Source organism: Cucurbita pepo, chromosome LG01 (assembly GCF_002806865.2).
Source record: "Cucurbita pepo subsp. pepo cultivar mu-cu-16 chromosome LG01, ASM280686v2, whole genome shotgun sequence".
NCBI lineage: Eukaryota > Viridiplantae > Streptophyta > Magnoliopsida > Cucurbitales > Cucurbitaceae > Cucurbita > Cucurbita pepo.
The window spans coordinates 17,240,730-17,260,498 of NC_036638.1; the positions used below are offsets into that span (position 1 = coordinate 17,240,730).

At 35.6% G+C, this 19,769-nt stretch overlaps 2 protein-coding genes across 2 annotated transcripts; both read right to left on the reverse strand.

Annotated features, from left to right (window-relative positions):
• Positions 1-561: 561 nt before the first annotated feature.
• Positions 562-4,026, reverse strand: LOC111803537 (phosphatidylinositol 4-phosphate 5-kinase 1). The gene is made up of 8 exons (XM_023687994.1): positions 2,679-4,026; positions 2,435-2,599; positions 2,180-2,345; positions 1,975-2,085; positions 1,701-1,894; positions 1,485-1,615; positions 1,300-1,393; positions 562-1,152 (listed from the first exon to the last, which is right to left on the reverse strand). Exons 1-8 carry the CDS (start codon positions 3,815-3,817, stop codon positions 843-845), a joined length of 2,310 nt encoding a protein of 769 aa, XP_023543762.1. The 5' UTR covers positions 3,818-4,026; the 3' UTR covers positions 562-842.
• Positions 4,027-10,581: 6,555 nt separating this feature from the next.
• Positions 10,582-18,462, reverse strand: LOC111806956 (oxysterol-binding protein-related protein 1C-like). Its single transcript, XM_023692514.1, has 10 exons — positions 17,502-18,462; positions 16,781-17,137; positions 14,955-15,051; positions 13,880-14,328; positions 13,537-13,692; positions 12,792-12,959; positions 12,556-12,696; positions 11,822-12,049; positions 11,509-11,622; positions 10,582-11,126 (listed from the first exon to the last, which is right to left on the reverse strand). Exons 1-10 carry the CDS (start codon positions 18,039-18,041, stop codon positions 10,959-10,961), a joined length of 2,418 nt encoding a protein of 805 aa, XP_023548282.1. The 5' UTR covers positions 18,042-18,462; the 3' UTR covers positions 10,582-10,958.
• Between the last annotated feature and the right edge of the window lie 1,307 nt (positions 18,463-19,769).

Below are 19,769 nucleotides of genomic sequence, written 5' to 3' on the forward strand. Positions count from 1 at the left end.
AAATTCCTGACCTTTGACCGCTATAATCTCTCTCCCATTTTCAACATTTTTGACGAATGGGCTTCTTACACCTGCCCAAAAACATCACCATTTCTTCAGTAAGATGATAAAAAAGAGTAAAGAAAAAGGGAGGAAAGTGAGCAAACAAGGCAAAAACAAGAAAGGCCACAGCATCTTTCTCTGCTTTTCATGGCAGCTCCTCTTTTTCACTGCAAAAAGCAAACCACACCGACCCCATTGCGCCTTTAAACTCATTAAACTCAAGCCTTGAGACACAGGGATTCAAGAATGAGTCCCCCTTTTTTTCTGAATAAAATGTTTCACATAAATCATGAACCTAATCAATCCCCCCCACCCTATACAATTCTCTTATTCCAATCCAACCCCCTCTCTGTATCCTATCTTTCAAATCTTCATAATCAAAAAGATATCACCCCATGAAAACCAAACAAACGTTGAGGGAACCCTTTCAATACTAAATATCTCCCTCTTTCTAGCACTGAATGTACATATATATAATAAAAGAACCACTCTAACGCCTCCGCCACCGCCACTGCCACCGCCCCCCCNCCCCCCTCTACACTCTGGCTGCTCTGCAAAATCAGCCATAAACACCACCTGTGCATCTGCCAATGAATGCCAGGCTTTTTTCCCAACTTGTAACTGGTTTTTGAGCGCCTAGTCCATGCACGTTGCCTCTCCTCTATACCAACATGGAGCACGGAAGAGATCGCACGCAACCGTACTCTCTTCGAGTCTCTGGTGGTTTGATCCAAGATTTGGTTGGGAATCTTTGTAGATTGGATGATAGTTGGCCATCCCATCTTCTTGTTGGTTTTTATTCACCTGTCTTCAATGAAAATTCTCCCTATAAAGTCGCGGAATCTTTTCGAGTAGAGTTTTGGATCAACTGCTGATATAGAGGTGGAATCGACTTGTAAGGATTTGTATGCGTGTTCCAATTTCTTGCTGATGTCGTAGTCCTGTAGGATGTCAATGATCCCAAAATATAGGACAACTTCATAGATTTCACCACTCCTTGATGGGATCAAGAGGCTCGTCCCGCCAGGGTTATACTGATCGAAGTCGCTTCTTCTTGCCATTCGCTCTGCTCGTGCTGGCATGTTGGCTCCTAACCTAATTAAAGGTTTCCTGGATAAAACGAACCGAAACCGAACATATTGGGTTAAAAACCAGTGCACATATCCCTAATAAGTATGTCTAAGAAGGAACATTAAAACGTAAACACAATATGTTCACTGGTAGAACAAAAACAGTAGAAATGGACAAGAAACATACTGGCCAGATAAAACTCGATCCATGTCCTGCAGCTCTGCTTCAAGAAAGCGACAGCCACGCATAAACTTCTCATTCTGATAAGAATCTTTATAACCTACAAGATAACACACAAGTGGTTTTCAGCTTATCAAATCCCCCAGCAAATATTTTGCACATGACAACGTTGTGGAGATCATAATCCTTACCAGATCGCAATAGAAATGGTGATAACCCCATTTTGTCGCATCTATTTTTGTCCCGAAAATGAAGACCAACCAGAAGACTGTAATCCATAATTCTCTCAGCTTCCAAGAACTCACAGTCTCGGTTAATTTGCCTGTCATATTTCCAGACCATCAAGTTAGATTTCAATCCGAGTCTATATCGAATGCAAGAACCATATATTCTGAGTTGAAACCTACTTGATAAATTCCTGGAACCGACTTTGCTGAAGGCGAAACACATAATTAAGATCAAGATCCTTAAGTGTAGTCGTTTCATCAATTTCTTCAGCAGGCTTATCAGTTGTTCGACCATGGGAGGATCCCTTTAGATCAAAACGTCGATGAATTTGGTACTCAGAGCAGAACAAGTTGCCCATCACAATAAACCTTGTCTAGTTCCAATACAAAGATTAAGTTAAGAACAACACACTAAATCATGACAAACCAAAGTCCAGAGTAAAACACCACGCACCTTCTGCCCACCAATTGGTTTTACACAGTGCACGCCGAAGAATTTCGTCACGAGAGAATTCTCATACTGACATACATGATCGTAATAACTCGGCAACATCCTAATGAGAACCTGAAAAATAAGTACTAAATTTCATCAATGATCATATCCTCCAACATATTATGCAATCCAAACTACACAAAACCAATCAGATTATGCAACACACCTTAACTTCAGATTTCTTCACCGTCTTAATCATAAACCTATCATCCTGGGTTAAGTAGAAGAAACTTCCACTCTTTCCTGGAGAAGAGAGCTCTCTAAGGGTGCCATTTCCACAAATGGCTAGCATGTAATCAGCAGGATCAACTCGAAACAGGTCCCTCAAATGCCTGTTAGATGAGCATTGCAACAAAAAGTTAGTCAGGGATTGAACAACAAAGATCAAATTGAACAGAAACTTGGAAAAAAAAATGGATACCGAAACACCAAGGGGCAGTAATCCTTCCATCGAAACTCCACCGATTGATGAGGAGGCGTCACTTTCGACCCTTCCGGTGGAAATCTCGTCCAGAACTTCTCTTTCGGATCGAAATCACTCGGCCTAAGGTCCCGAAGGATTGAAGCGTGCTTCCCAACAGAGTACCTACAGAAACCCCAGAAAAATCCAATCAAGAACAGAGCACAGAAAAAACCCTAGAAACTAGCAGTTCTTCGATTATTACCTTATACCCTGTTGGAGATTGAGTATGAGTTCGTAATTCTTGTGCCCCTTTGAAATCGTTTGGCCTGGTTTCTTCGCATCGTTCGTTACACAGAAAGGATTTCGCCTAAACTGTTTAAACCCATCGCGATACAACATCGAGGCCTCCACATTGTCGAGTATATCACAAGTGATATCACCGGCTTCGCCGTCCGATTCCCAAATACAAATCCTCGGAAAATTCCTCTCCGTCGAGCTGCCTCTCGCAGCGTCCACCGAAGACCTTTTCCTGAGTGTTACCGTCAGATTCTCATTCTCAGCAACCCCGTTGCTCTGGATTTTCATTTCCTTGTTCCATTCACTGGTATGGCTACTGCCGTCAAGCAAACTAAAAACCCCATTCCCTTTCGGAACTCCGTTCTCCCATTGACCTTCGTACCGATTCCCGTTGGCCCAAATAAAACCCCCTTGGCCGGACATCAACCCATTCTTCCACTCACCTACATACTCAATACCATTCTTCCATACATACCGGCCATTTCCGTCCTGAACGTTTCGCTTCCAGGTTCCGTCATAGAAATCGCCATTGGCGTAGCATTTCTGCCCAAAACCGTGTTTCCGATCTGCACTCCATGACCCACGATACATGTCGCCGTCAGATCCGATAAAAGTGCCAATCCCTTCCATCCGACCAGACTTGAATTCCCCCTCATACGTGGCTCCAGAAGGCCAAGAAAATTTCCCTTTCCCCGAGGCCTTCCCCCTCTTCCACTCACCCTCATACATACACCCATCCGTCCACAAATACTTACCCAATCCATGCGGCACGCTCCCCAAGCAACTCCCAATGTACAGATCCCCATTCGGAAGGTGCTTCTCCACGGCCGTCGACGCAACAATTCCAGTACCATCGCCAGAAACAGAGTCAATACCCACTGTGGCTACAGAAGAATTAATCGTTAACGTAGTGGGCGTAACTCTTCTCGAACTCGCTTGAGATCGACTACGATTCACAACAACAACCGGAGGAACAGCCACCATCTGCAAGTGCGGCATCGATTTATGTGAATCTTTCTCTACCTTATCATCATCAGATTTCTTCTTCTTGTGAGTAGAAGAAACAAGTTCATTAGACTGTTCAGACGCCAGTGCCTCCCGCATTTTCCAAGCGCACAAAAAACGCCGTGGATCATACAGAGGAGATTGGGAGAAAGGAAAGAACAGAGTAATCTCTGAATCAAAGAAATCAAAAGGAGAAGAAAAGATGAAGGAAATGAGGCATGAGAGGCGGCTTTTCCTGCGAGGAACTTCCTCCTTCCACTGTCGATTCCTACCGCTACTGCTAATACAAATCGCCCAGAGTTTCTTCCCTCTACTTCTTGCTTTTTATTATCTCCCATTTTACCATTATACCCCTCCTCTCCCTTTATTATTATCTTTTTATTATCAAATTAATTCACCCAAAAAAACAGTTGTAATTATTAAAAGTAATATAATAATTGAAGCCAAACTTTTCTATTAAATAATGACAAATAGTTTTACTATTTAATTTAATAAGTAATTTTAATAAAAAAGAATTATGAATAAATTTTGTTAATTAATATTGCTTTTTCTTAACGGTTGAAATTATTTAAAAGTAATTTAATAATTGAAGAGAAACTTTTCTTAGAATAAATTTAGTTAATTAATGTATTTCTTTTTATTTAATTGAAAATTCGAATATTAATACTTATTTTAATAATTGAAGAGAAATTTAGTTAATTAATGTATTGTTTTTTTTTTAAAAAAAAAAAAAACATTACCGTTTTAGTTATTTATTACAAATATTTTTAAATTTAAGTAAATTTAATTAGAAAATAGAACGGTTGTAGTTATTTAAAATTACGAAGAGTTTTACTAATAAATAATAAATGTTTTTAATTAATGTAGTTATTTAAAAGTATTTTAATAATGGAAGAAAAGCTTTTTCTTTTAAATAACTATGAAGCCAATAATAAATTTAGTTAATTAATATATTATTATTTTTATTTAAATTTGAAAATAGAAGCTATGTAGTTATATAAAAGTAATTTAATAATTGAAGAGAAATCTTTTTTAATTTAATTATGAAAAAGCAATTTAATAATTGAAGAAATATTTTTAAAAAATAAAATAGAAATAACTAACTTTAGGGCTCAAAATTGGTTGAATTAAGGAAAAGTTAACGGTGTTAATTTGTGGTTAATTTGGAGAAATTGATAAAAAAAAAAAAAAAAAAAAGTTGCTTTATTGTAAGTAATTATGTTAAATTAGTAACGGATAATGAATATTCGATGCTAAATAGCGTCATGCCGAGAATACCCTCAACATGCGGAGCCACATGGAGAGGAAGGTGGGGAAATAAGTTTGAATGTTTTACGTATTTACCCCTGAAGGTTGATTAAAATACATCAATGCCATTCAGACAGCTTTGGGGGAAAATGTTCCGTCGCGATCCGAGGCATCCTTGTTTCATTCGCAGTTGCTGTGGGGCCCGCTGTCATATATATTATATTTTATTTTAAAATAATAATAAATAATTTTAAATTAATTAATAAAACAATAAAGAAAAAAAATATCAGAAATTAGTTTTTAGAAAAACATAGTATTAATAAAAATAATGTTATTTATTTATTTATTTATGATTTTCTCCTTAATTAATGGGTTAAATTTATAATTTAAACCTATTTTATTTCATTTTATTTTGAATAAAAAACTAAGAAAATATAAATAGATTTAATATATATATATATATATATATATCTAAGGATAAAACTTTCTTTGCAAAAAGAATGAAGAGCTAAGCCTACTTATGAAAAGTAAAAATAAAAATTAAAAAAAAAAAAGTAAAAGTAAAAGTAAAAATTAAAAAAAATTAAAAAAAAAAAATAGGTGGAATTTTGAATTTTGACTCATGAAGTAAAAAGTTGCATTGCCTAAGATGTAAATGGCTTAGGATGTTGACTACTACCAAGTTTTGTTACTTTTTACAAAGTTACTGCCTTTTTCTTTTTACCAAGGTTTAAAATAGCTTCAAATCTCCACAATACCCTTCTATTTTTTTTTCTCTATTTTTAAATATTAGAACTTTAAATAAATAGGAGAAACGTATTTTTTGAATGAAATACGAATGGTTTTCATCCATATATTAATAGTAAGGTGTTGAGAATTATTAAAAGGAGTAGTCCCACATTGACTAATTTGGAGAAAGGTCATGAATTTATAAGTAAATAACATTATCTTCATTTGTATGACATTTTGAGGAAACAAAAGTAAAGTCACGAGAGCTTATAAAAACATCATAAAGATATGATATTTTTAAGTATTTTTTTAAGTTTCAGCGTGAAAATGTATAAAATGTTATTTTATTTTACTCAGAATTTAAATATTCACTTAAGATAGCTAGAGAATGGTCAATAGAAGATTATTTAGCTCAAATTAGTTTTTTCTAACTTTATTTTATGGAAATAAAAAGTCGGAGTAAATATTATATATTATTAACCATAATTATGTGTGTTTTTTAAGGTATTTAACGGATAATGACCAAACAAAGCTTAAGTTGAAGAGAGCGAGATATTAGAATACGAGGGAAGGAATGAAATAGCTTGACTTAGATAACTATTTTCAATTATTCCCGAGACGGAAGAGAGTAGATATTACCTCATATTTGTAAAATGAAAAAAGAAAGTACAAAGAGAGAGCATAACGAAATCAATAGTCGAAAAATCTTTAGATTGAACAATTGATCTCGAGATCTTCTGGAATAGTCCACCATGTTCTTCGCATAGAAACCCGAACCCTCAAACGAATGTCTGATTCAACTAACAAAAGAGCTGATTAGACTTACATAACAATATATTTTTCTTTCTTCATTCAGATTCTCCGTATACGGATCATTTTTTTTTCTTTTGTAAATTCATTTATTTACGTTATCGTGTAGTTCAATCATTAATCAACCCAATTATTAAAATAATCCATTTTGGTACGGTACCAAACAAAATAATTAATCTATAATTTCAAGTGGGTGGAAATTATAAGATAAAAAAATAGGGAAAAAAACAAATAATTAAATTATAATTCAACAAATAAATAATAAAAAAGAAGTATTATGACTATAAAATTGGTCACGGCCTTAAATTTCATTGGTCAGAAAAATTATAAAATAATTAAAAAAAATCAATGACGTATGGTTATGAACACTAATAAAATTGTCGTTTGTATATTTAATTAATTAATTAATCATTGCACGTATAATTATATATAATTTTTCGGTGGGAATTGTGAATATTTTATTTTAACAAATAACAAAAAATAATATATAGATAAATATTACATAATAAAATATAATAATAATTAAAATTAAAAGAGATTATAACCGAGGAGGGTAGGCCGAGGAACCCTTCTCGTCTCTGTCTCCTACCCGATATTCATTTATTTGTACGTTTATTTTTGTAAGGATCAAGATGAGAATTTCAAACAAGGAATTTACGGGACTTTCATTTTCTTATATATATTTTAAAAAAATATTAATTTCGAGTGAAATTTTTAATGGCTAATTTATATTTTTTTTATTAAAAAATGTAAACAAGATAAATTTAACAATTTTATGATAAAAATATAATATAATATTTAATTATATATTTTAAAATTTAAATTTTAATATTACAACATAAAATTGTCCACGTGTATATATATATACATGGGTTTTAGGATAATTTCTATTTGCATTTTTGTAGTTTGACCGATCGTGTCTAGCTGGCACGCATGTGGAGCCCAGTTGGACGTTACGGGTGGGGCCCAGCTCCCACGTCCTTTTGTGTAGAACAGGGAGATAGGTATTTGACACTGCCAACTGTTTCCTTCTCCCAACGTGGCAAAGGAGACGTCATCCAACTCTCCACGTGTTCCGCTGCTAACTTCAGATTATGCGCGTGAGTGAACGCGCCCAAACAATGCTGGCCAAGTGTCTTTTTATTTTTTTAACTGATAAATATAATTTAAATTAAATATAAAATATATTTTTTTTTATTGTTTGAATTTTTTATTTTCTAATAAGCAGGAGATATATAATTTTCTAAAGCATAGAAGGAACTAGATCGGGAGAATTCCTTGATTGGCCTCAGCTAGCGGTTCGCTAGGTGATTCTAGTTAGTTCCTTTTGACCTAATTTGAAAATGAGTCACCGAGAACCCTAAACGGGCTCTATAAATTCTGTTTTTTTTAAACCGAGAATCCTAATTGAAAAAGGAGTCACAAAAGAGTTCCAAAACCCATCTTTCTTGTTCGTCTTCGATTATCATTTGAAAAACAAATATGATATTTGAGCTTTAAACTCTTAACCCTACGAAATTTGACGAACTCAACCATTCGTCCGAACAAAGAAAAGGCATAAAAGGGAAGTCTTGGAAAAGTGAAAGTAAGATGGGGAAAGATATTTTGGGGAACATATTATAAACCAAGTTTTAATTAGTTTCAAAGGAACCTTAATTTCCACAAACACATTTGAGTGAGTTCTTGAAAAAACAAAGGATAGAATTTGATTGGGTGATGGTGGTGGTGATGGTGATGAAAGGGAGGGAGGGCCATGGTTGCATGTGCCCAAAAATTAGCAAAATGTTTTTGTTTTGTGAGAGAGACAAAATCCCTTTTTGGGTTTATTATCTTCGGTTTTTTCTCTTTGACGGGATCATTATAAGTTGGAGAATGTTATAGTTGTATAAGTAAGGATTACGCCTTTATTAGTATAAGATCTTTTAGTCAAAACCAGGTAGTTTGTTAGTGTACTCGTACAAACAATGCTTACGACAGCTCATACCTATTGTATGCATGGGGGTAACGAGATATTGATTGTACGGTAGTTAGGAGCTCTATCTCTCGCAGTAGTGCGCCCTTCCTATTTTGAGTGGGTAGGGTAAAGAGTTTTAGTGATATACACCTTGAAGTAGATTGTGTAAAATAACAAATACATAGGTTGAGTCATTCACTAAAAGTCTAATATTGATCCATTATATGAAGAGATTCATAGTTTGAGAAGATTTTAGGCTAAACCGTTCTTTTTTTTTTTTTTTTATGGAGAAATAGGAAAGAGATTAGTTTTCTGATCATTTGAGTAATAGAGAGCGTTTATCTTTTGTCCCTCTTGACCGAACTTAGAAAAAAAAATCACAACAGGACGGTAAGAGAAGGATTAGGTAAGGGAGTAGTGCACGAAAAGTCGGATAAGGTGTTATCAGCTTGAACGGATTATACAAGCCTTAGCCTCTCAAGTGGATGGAATCATTGGAAGCTAAACAAAAGTAGTGAGCCTCATAAACCCATTAGTCATGTGCATAAAGTTCTCAAATGCCAAACAATAAATGACAACTTCAATTATCTCAATAATAGGCATGGCCTTGTCTAACAACTTGCATGTTCCAATAAAAACATCGTTGTGAGATAGCTCATTAAATGTTTGTTGGTTAGCACGATCGTAAAAAGTTTGTAATGTAAGTTCTCTTTCGCTATTTGAAAATGGTCGGAGATACGAATATAATCAATCTCATGATAATCGAGCGATTAAATTGTAAAATTAAAAGAAAAATGGAAGCAAATGAAAGTGGGTTTAAAATGATTTGTAGATCTGAATGGAATCCATCTAGAAATGAAATACAAAAAGCAAGCATAATGAGTGGGCATCCACCAATTAATTCACCCTCACCCCTCAGCTGCCAAACCCAAATGACATTATTCAAATATTAATACATAATCATTGTTACATCTCCCCCTTTTTCTACTCTATAACTTGCATTTGTGTCGAATTCTTAAACGATGATGTTTGGATGTCACTCGACCATCAAATTTTCTATACGAATGGTGTACATGGGTTGAAAACGGGAATTGAATTCTCTGAAACCTAATTTACCGTGGTTATTCAGTAGCTCAGTGGTAGAGCAGTCGGTTGTTAACCGATTGGTTGTAGGTGTGAATCCTACTTGGGGAGATTTGATTCATTCCGAATGAAAGGGTTCGATTGGTTGTAGGTTTGAATCCTACTTGGGGAGATTTGATTCATTCCAAATGAAAGGGTTCGCTAACCGTTAAGAGTAGGTAACCCGTTCTGTTCCCTATGTCTTTGTTTCTATTACATTCTATTTCATCGTATCAAATATTGTTCTGCGATATTTGAGAATCACCGTCAATACCTCAGTATAGGACTGGGATAATCATTTGTTTCACAATCTGGGTCTATTTACAACTAGCCAATTAAGAATTCTCAGATGTCACAATTACCGCGAGCAAACATATTAATGTCGAGGAACACATTTTTGCTATTCTAAACAAATGGGTAGAAGCAACTGAAGTGATGATAAAAAATTCTCTAAAAGAGATAAAGACAAGAGAAAGAAGACTAGTGAGTCAAATGTGTAAGAAAGATGGAGACGAAATGGGTAATAAATATTTCATAGGTGTTATGATTTGAAGGATTCACATGAGGGACAGATAGCAACAGGTCGTTGTTTGGGTTTAGACATCACAAAATGAAGAAGAAAAATCCACCAATTAATGCAATGGACCAAAGAGAAGGGTGTTGGGCATTCAATATTGTTGCATTATATGGTATATTTATGGGAATAGCAAGATGGCGATGTGTTCATATGATGCTTTAAACAGGTCGTTTTCGAGCACCAAGTCAGTGTAAGGTCAGGATTGATTCGACGGTTTCACATTTGTGTGGGGACTTCATAACTACTTTTCATGGGAATAATTCCAAAAGTAATGCTTGTTGAGGAACAAAATGAAGTTTCTTTCTAATCTAATCCCATCAATTCAGCCTGTTTAACCTCAAAATTTCATCACGCATTTATGGGTCTTTTTTGGACTGATGGGATGAACATAATCAATGTACATAAAAAGAAACGTTCATCAGATATCCAGAAACGTTCATTAAGGATTGGATTATATACTTTAGAATAATCAATCTACAAATGCTTTCATTCAACACTTGGTTGTGAAAGAGATGTTTTCACCTAACAAGAACACATGAGATGCTGGGCAGATACTTAGAGAAACTATGGGCTGCTTTCTTTTTTTTTTTTTTACTTTTACCCTTTTTTTTTCTTGATCCTTTCTAATTGACTGTCCAGCATCTTCAATCTAATTTACTTTGCAACCACATCGACAGTGGCAGTTACTATACTATATGACCACTCAAATGAGCAGGCTATTGGCTACTCATCCGGTAAAAATATGTGAAAAAATCATTTATAAAATTAAAAAAAAAAAAAAACCGAAAAAACTGTTCAATTCAGTCGAGTTGTGGATCAATAGGAATCTGACCGAATATATCAGGGCATGAGTCCCATTTGCTATTGTCTCTGGCCTCCCAGTACCCGCCAATGTAGCGATATGTATCGGTTCCCTTATCCTTGGCAAACCACCTTGGTTTCCAACCTCTCTCTTGCATCTTCCGTGCCTGAAAACCAGATGAAATAACATGATGTTATTGTATTGATCTAAGAGCTTTTGAAATCTCAGCCAACTTGAATGAATAGATAAAAGATTTTGAAAACTAGTCTTGGTAGTTGTAAGATTTGATTAGGAATGTAAATAAAGTCTTGAGATACTAGATCATAAAAATGGCCATATAAAAGTCAGCTGTCCTTTTCATCAATTCTAAAATTTTGCAGATCCATATTGCTGCTTATTCTTCTAGTCAACTGGTTTCAGCAGCATCCACAAACTTGAGAATAAAATTATTAATTTGAAGATGTGTTTGGTTATCTTTGGAATAATTCGAAGTCCACAGGTTTCAAGAATGCACATGTAGTAGCTTGAGACATTCAAGTATAATCTACCTGTCGTTGGCGCTGCTCCAATCGCAACTTTTCCGAGTTAGCCATTTCGTACTCTCCGTTTTCCAAAAACCTCTGATCAGGTCTGAGCCTTGAATCTGTAGGAGGCAACTTTTCCTGCATATAAGCAAAATATCAGACACAAATTGATCCCAAACCATGTTTCCAGTTGCATCTCAAAAAAGGAACTCTAAATTATCATCTCATACTGCAGGTTCAACTAAAGCAAATAAATTATGTTATGCATCCATGTGCTACGACTGGACAGAAATGCAAGTGTAGTTGGAAACTGCAATCAAGAAATCGGCAGGATTACCTTCAAGCCTGGTGTCAGTTCATTCAAAGTCATAGCAAAAGGCGTGAAGTTATATCTAGTAGAAAATTTAGGTGGCTTGTTTCGTTTCCAGAGTTGGTGGGGTTCAGATGAATCAAATCCTTTTCCCTTCCGAGAACAGTCCCCATTGACATAATGCATACTCTCATCCCATTTTCCAAATAATGTAGCCACCGTTTTTCCATTTCTATCTTGAACTACACCCTGAACCTGCACGAGAATGGTGCTTCATGTGTCAGTCAACTTCAATGACTCATAAAAAAAGATCTTGATATTTCGTAGGTATGAAATTCTAGTTTTAAGCTCCACAGATTTTCTTATCCTAATCTGAACGCATAAAATAGATTAGCCGAAGGAACATGATTGATTAAATATACGCCCTTAATTAACTTAGTAAGAGTATTATTAAACTTTGTGATGGTGTCTTCTACATCATCGATGAAGCTATTAGCACAATCCTCATAATCAACAATTCAACTTGATTTGGAAACATTTATATAACTTGACACTAGTTTCATTTTCTTCTTCCATCCTCTTGTTGGAAGGCAAAGAATCCTATGATGAATGCCATGGTAAAGAAAAAAAATGGTGAATGGCGGGCCAATGAAGATGATTTTACAACATTGACAGCATAAACAGAAAATATTTGTAATTCTTTTTCAATAACAACAATCCTGTACATTTCAGGCAAATGATCAAAGACTAGAGGAAATTACCTGGTGTGGATTCCTGTCAATAATGGACTGCTCCTTGAATTTTAGCTTGCACGAGTATTCACGATTTCCATCTATACGCATTGTACCATAATGATCGCAGTACAGCTTCCCCAGTATTAGATTGTAAATTGACGTCGTCACCTACAATAAACGAGTAAAGCTCCAATAATTCAAGATTCTAAATGAGCAAATGCAGTAAAGAAAAAAGATAATTTAAGCAGTATCTGGTGTAACACCTTACTCCACTGATAGACTTCTCCATCATCAAATTCTAAAGTTAACTGACCAACAGGATCAAGCTGAATTGATCGACCCCAAAATTTGCTCTTCAAATTGCTGTCCCCCCAAAATCTCCACCCTTTACCCTCGCAATGGCATGCAACTACCACTGGATGATGGCTAACCTAACAACCAAAATTAGAAAAAAATATACTATTTGAGAGGCAATATCTTGTCTGAGGCCAAAAACAAGAAACCATTTGCTCTTTGATTCAAACACAGGAACTAAAGTATGTAGTAACCCTTACATTCAAGACAGAAATGAATCGGTCAAGTGATGATGACTAAAAAATTTAAAATTTCAGAAGAACGTGGACATGAAAAAACCCACCATGTTACCGTAGATCAAGACTATAGCACTACAACATCGTTGATCTAGTAACCATAACATAATAAAATGCGCTCCTTATTTTTTATGTCCAATTCTCTTGCTGCCTTTTGAAGGGCTGCACAAAGTATAAATCCTGTTTTAAAGGTAAATTGCTTCCTATTAGAAATAACATGGAGATTGAAGTACACTCTAGAGAATATTAATATGGCTTATTTGGTCAACTCCAATAACAAGAATGGGGGAAGAATAGTATAAGATCAAAGAAATATGGTGGATCAACAACCATGTGAGTAAGTTCTCCTGCCAACTTCTGTCCAAGATTTTGCTTCTTACTCCCAACCAAAACAGATAAATAAATCTAAAGACAATACCTTCTCGGAGAAAAACTTGAGACCTTTATCAGGATAGTCAGCCTCATAAGTTTCCCCTAACAGTGGATTAAATGGCTTGCAAATTCTTCCTTCTGTTGAAGCATATCCAGATACAGCAAATGCAGCTACGTTAAGAATCCTCATGAGGCTATCACCCTAAAGAGTTGGAAAAAAAAAAAACTAGTTAAAAATCATATGGAGTACGAAAATATTTATGGTGTTTTTTCTTTTACACTTTACAGAAAATTCCTTAAATTTCTCATGGAACACTGGGGGTTTCCAACATCTTCCATGAAACCACAAAATGTTATGCAGAGCATAGGATCGTGGATCATCAACTTACCCTTCTTCCCCACTCATGTGCCCGATCAATAAGGTAAGAATATTCTAAATCTTCAAAACACTTTTGCAAGGAAGAAAGAGGCTCATTGAAGAAAACAGGGAGACAAATTTTGGTGAGATCTTTTCCAATGTTATCTTTAATCATTGACCAAAGGCTAACACCCTTCTCCTTTTCAACTGGATCAGGTAATTTCTTGCGCCGCTTAACATGTGGATAATTAGTTCCAACAGACCTAATTGATGGATCCACCTCTTCCTCAGAACCAACTGCATGAGTGCCTTCATCCGAAGAAAAAGATGATATCCTGACAGATCCATTGCTTTTGAACGAACTTGACGATAAAAAATCTCTCGTATCAAAAAAAGTGTTCTCATCATCATCTGTTTCTTCCTCTGCAGCATCAACTCGCTCATTGTCATCATCAGATTCAGTTACACTTGCACTTGCATCTGTAGCCAGATAAAAAAGTTGAGGGAAAAAAGAGTAGGACATGTTTCCAATGACCAAAAGAATTGAGCACATGTATACAAACACATATCTAGAGTAAGAAGATAAAATGCATCATAAGCCAGTATTCAACGTGCTTATGCTAAAAAATTTGTATGTAGGACCCCAAAACTGTCGAGAAAGAAACAAGCATTAATAGCAAACATTATCATCATACATATTATATAGGTGAGAATATAAATTATAAATAAGCCAAATTAATCAAATCCAGTAATGCTGCTTGAGAGAAATCACCAAGGCTACACTTCACCTCAATTGATCAAATCCAGATTCAAGTCTAGTGCTAAGCTCATAACCTGTAGGGTTTCATAAAATTTTCTGCCGACCATTTTTATCTTCATTATAGCATATCAAGAAAACAGAGGACGATAATTAATGTGTCAGATGTCATCATTAGAAAAACAAAGCTACAGTTAACACGAAGTAAAATCTCTTTTCACATAACCCAAAACAACAATACTGTCTTATTAAAGGGAAATGTGACAGGCCAAAAGACAGTGATACAAAATTAATTTAGTGTGTTGACTAGTAAAACCATGATTATATAATCATGCAGCAGACAACTCACCACTGTACTTTTCCAGCGGACCAGGCAAAGCCCCTGGCTCATTGAACTGTCTCTGGCTCTCATCAACTACTGTATTCTCCAAGTCAACCTTTTCTGTCTACACAAGACAATAAAGAGTAATTTAAGCATAGCACAACGGCCAAAAGAAAATGTTGAATGAAATGCAGAATGCAAAATTTTGAAGGATGGTCAGTCAGTGCACTTCTATCGGACTCTTACTGTTATTGTTTTGATTAGAGGTCTACTTAATGCTAACAAAAAGAATGAATTTGAGCTATTCGTGGAAACTAGAGAATCAAATTCAAGGAATAAATATATGTATTTGAAAGAAATTCAATTAGCTCAAAAATTCAAAAACAAAAATTGAATAGCTCAGGTGTGGGGAAAAATCTAAAGTGACTAACAAATGGTCTGCTTGGATTAAGCCTAACAACAATGCTTGGTGTAAGGTTGAATCCAAATGACGTTCAACTTTGATTAGTCTTAATATTATAATTATATATAACTTGCAGGAGGTGCATGCATCGTCGGGAATAAGCATATAAAACCTTTTCCAGCTAACTTAAACCTTCCGGCAAAGCAATCAAGAGATCCTAGAAAAACCATTTCCAAAGAGAAAGCACAGAAGGCAAGCAGCAGAAAATTTCACTATTCTTGATGAAGAAACCCAGGAATCGGAATAGGAATGTCTTGGTAAGAGAGTTTTAGCTTTCAGCTGCGAGTAGGTGGTACGGGTATCTCAAGAAAGGAATAAATCTGAAAGTTTTGGTGTACTTATTATCTGCTAGGAATTGTGGACACTCCATTTTAAAAAGAGAGTGAATGGCGAACTCAAAACACGCTTTAAACATACGTTCTAATATCAAATTGAACGCAGGCAAGCTCTGAATTTTGCTTCGAAGTGTCCAATTTCAAAATGAAAACAAGGGGGCTACGAGAGTCAAGACACAAGGGGGCCACATTTAGTAGGAAAAAAAAAATGAAAACAAACAAACATGCAAATAAACTTTAATCAAGGAACTGTGTAAAATAAAAATGGCAGACAAAAAACAAATGTTCCTAGATAACCAAATGGAATTATGCGAGAAGAAGTGGGAACTCTAGTTTTGTCGTTTGAAAAACTTTATGCATTATTGGGACATCTGGCTTCATTTTGGGTTTGTTACATGGAGAAATGTAATTACTCTACAATATTTTAGCATGCTTCAAATTCAACATGGCAGTGAGAATAGATATGTGTAACTAGTAAAATATGACAATCTCTGCGTACTACATAGAGCCAAATGCCACCTATCTGCTACACTATCAATAATGGACAATCAGAATTATCGGATGAAGAGATGTACACCGAAGCGATGGGTTTAAATAACTTGTAACGGCCCAAGCCTACTGCTAGCAAATATTGTCTTCTTTGGGCTTTCCCTTTTGGACTTCCCCTCAAGGTTTTTAAAATGCATCAGCTAGGAAGAGGTTTCCACACCCTTATAAACAATGTTTTGTTACCCTCTCCAACTGATGTGGGATCTCACATAACCAATATCTCGGGCTTAAATAGCTCTATGAAACCAACAACACATTTCCCAAAATGGCTAATTATTAAAATTGGGAAATTTAAGTTCATACAAAGTTACAACAGAGTATAGGTACAAACTCAGATTCTCCTTACAGTCTATCAGAAGAATTACTGGAGGAGGAAAATATACACAATCTCTAAGACAGGCTCCGCAGTGATTTAATCAAAAGAATAAGTTCCAATAATAGCAGAAATCAAAAAACAATTCCCAATTTGATTCATATGAAGTATTCCAGATTCAGTTTCAATGTACCTCTAAGTGCCGCAGTGTGTCAATAAGTTGCCACTGCTTCTGCTTGAGCAACAAGAGCTGGTTTTGCAATGCAGCAAACTCACTCTTCATAATGTTTTCAGTGTCCTGAATAGCTGTTTCATTGACACCCTCTTCTAAAAGCCGCTTTCTAATCCTGTCTGTTGACACAGACAAGAAGTCCTTAGGCGCCATGAGCTCGCTGTTCGACATCCTTGGGAATAGTTCCTTCACTGCCTGCAATGCATCCATCCATGCCAACCGATCGTCGCAGGTCTCCGCACGCAAGTGAAGTCTCTTTGTCCCAGTGAAGATGGAAAACCTCTTATCATCTGATCGGCTTTCTCGAATTGAGGAAACCTGTCATATGAACAATCCAACGGCCGCGAATGAACCACAGAACCAGAATGAAAATTAAAAGAATCTGCATCCTAGGCATCATTCCAAAAGTCTCATTCACGATTAACATGGAACAAAAAAATCTTGAGAGGATTAACCAAATCAATTGTAAGCATGGATGAAGATGTTGAATTTCAGTTAATAAAAAGGATGAAAAATGAGCAAGCGAGTCATTATCTACGGGATAATCCAGAATGAAAACAAACAGAATAAGAAAACGAAGAAGATGTTATACGCAATATCAGCACCTCCAAAACAAAGACAAAACGAATGACATGATTCTTGGAGGCGTAAATTATGAAGGAGCAGTTAGAATCGGTGAAACCTTGAGATGAACTTCCCCAAACGGCTTGCGCCTGAGTGGGAACTGGGTGGTATGATTAGAGAACCCATTCTTATGTCTCGCAATCCTCCTCATTGACACCTCGCCAATCACCTTCGATCCCTTCTCTGTTTCCTCATTGACAACGATCTTATCAGGTCCATGAATCTTATAGTAGGACAAAACGCCATCCTGAAGCACAAACCAGCGTGGACGCCAACCTTTCCCGTAGTTCACCCACTTATAGAGTATACCACAAATACCATTCCCAACAATATCGTTGATCTTAACGTCAACCGGAGGCTCCCTAAAGGAGGAATGCCGTGCAACCATCTCAGCAGCAAAAATACTCCGGTGGCTAAGCCGTCCCGCATCGCTACTACTAAGACTCCGATTATGAGAAATCCGAATCGTCGGATCCGATCTGGAAGCGACAGAAACCGCAGGAGAAGCCGGTGGAATATGAAGGTCGGGCATCGGATACGGCGGTTTCTTGGACGAAGAGTTATCAGAGACAGTAGAGACACAGCAGAAAGAATGCATAGGGAAAATTTTCAAACAGAGAGGTGAGAAGAGATTGAGAAGGAACCGGAAGTGAAAGCGACGTCGTGGGAGGAGCCGGAGACAGGCGGAGGAGGAATCATTGATTCAAATTGTTGAAACGAAGAATATGGGAAGAAGAACAGTTGGATTAACAAATTTCTTTATAAGGAAGCCGCAAAACAACCGATGGCCATGGAAATCTTGGGCGAGAAGCTCGGTGGAAACGGATTTTCAATTATGGAATGAGCAGAATTCCGATGGAAAAAACAAATAATAATGTAATGTGTTCTTGTTGGTCGAAAATGGAAATTGGAGCTTTGGGGCATCGGAGAGGAAGAAGCTGCGTCGTCCGCTTTGACGTTGGTGCCACGCGGCGAGTGCCGAGGACGCGACTCAATGAGCGAACCAGTTTAAATATGGAGGCCGCCGGACGGGACGGGTAGTTAATTAATAAATTCTTATCAAAATAATAATATATTAATTAATTTTTTTTTTTTTTTTTTTTTTTTTTTTGATGGGTTTTGTTTGGATGCGGGTGGGTGTAGGAAAATTAGAGTGGGGAACAGCGCGGGTTTGGTGGGAGATGTACAGCTGGGTGTGGCCGAGGCGGATCGACAACGTGGGGACCGTCGGGTGAGGGTTTGACGGTAACGGGGCCCTCTCTCTAAGGGCTTTTTCGTCTTTTCACTTTTGTTTAAATACATAAATTTAGTTAATTATTATTAATTTTTGGGATTTTCGTTTTAAAAGTGGTGGATACGGTTTCACGGGATAATTCCTTCTTTAATGAAATGGATTTTTCTTCATTTATTATTATTATTATTATTATTTTGTTGGCTTATTTTAATACGTAAATGAAAAAACAGAAATGAATTAATAATTTTATATATTTTTTTTGTTTGAATTTATCTTTTCCAAAAAAAAAACTCTTAATTAAAATTATTCTTTTTTATAAATTTATAAAGGTTTTTTTTTTTAATTCTATTGAAAGTTGAAAAATATTTTTAAATAAAATAAAAAAGCTAAAGGTAAGAATTTAAAATTTGAAATTTAAAATTTTTAATCATGAATAAATATTTTTTTTTTTTAAGAAAATCAATATTTTTTAATATTTTTTTGGGCGATATGACGGTAAATTTTCAATGGAGTAATGACATGTAACGTACATTCAATATTCTATACTGTACTCTCATAGGACCAATACTTTTTCGACACAACAATACTGTTCCTAGAACCAACAAAATAAAATAAATACTCAAAATACGTAAATAAAAAATTAAATTTATTATAATTTATCCGTTTATATTTTTGGATGGATAATTTAGTACTTTAAGTAAAATTAATTATGCGTTATGGTTTATACGCATAATTTCAGAGTTAATTAATATCCAACTCGTCTACGCTCGTATATAACCTACTAAAATTAACACTCGAATTTAAAGCTCATTCGTGACGGCAACCACTCAAATTCATCCATGTTGGTGCTGAAGGTGCGGCTGGGGGCTGCCTTAAGAGATATCAATTCAGAGAATAAATATCACCAAAATTTGCTTTCGTCTCTTCTTTGTCCACTGTATGCACCACTATACATGCATGTGTCTGTGTTCATAATCTTATGAATTTAGCATTATTATTCGATTCAATTCTTTCTTTCTTTTTTAACCACAATATCGTTTTTCTTTCGTAATTATTTCAATCACATGTTCATTTTCGTTCTCTCGAATCTGT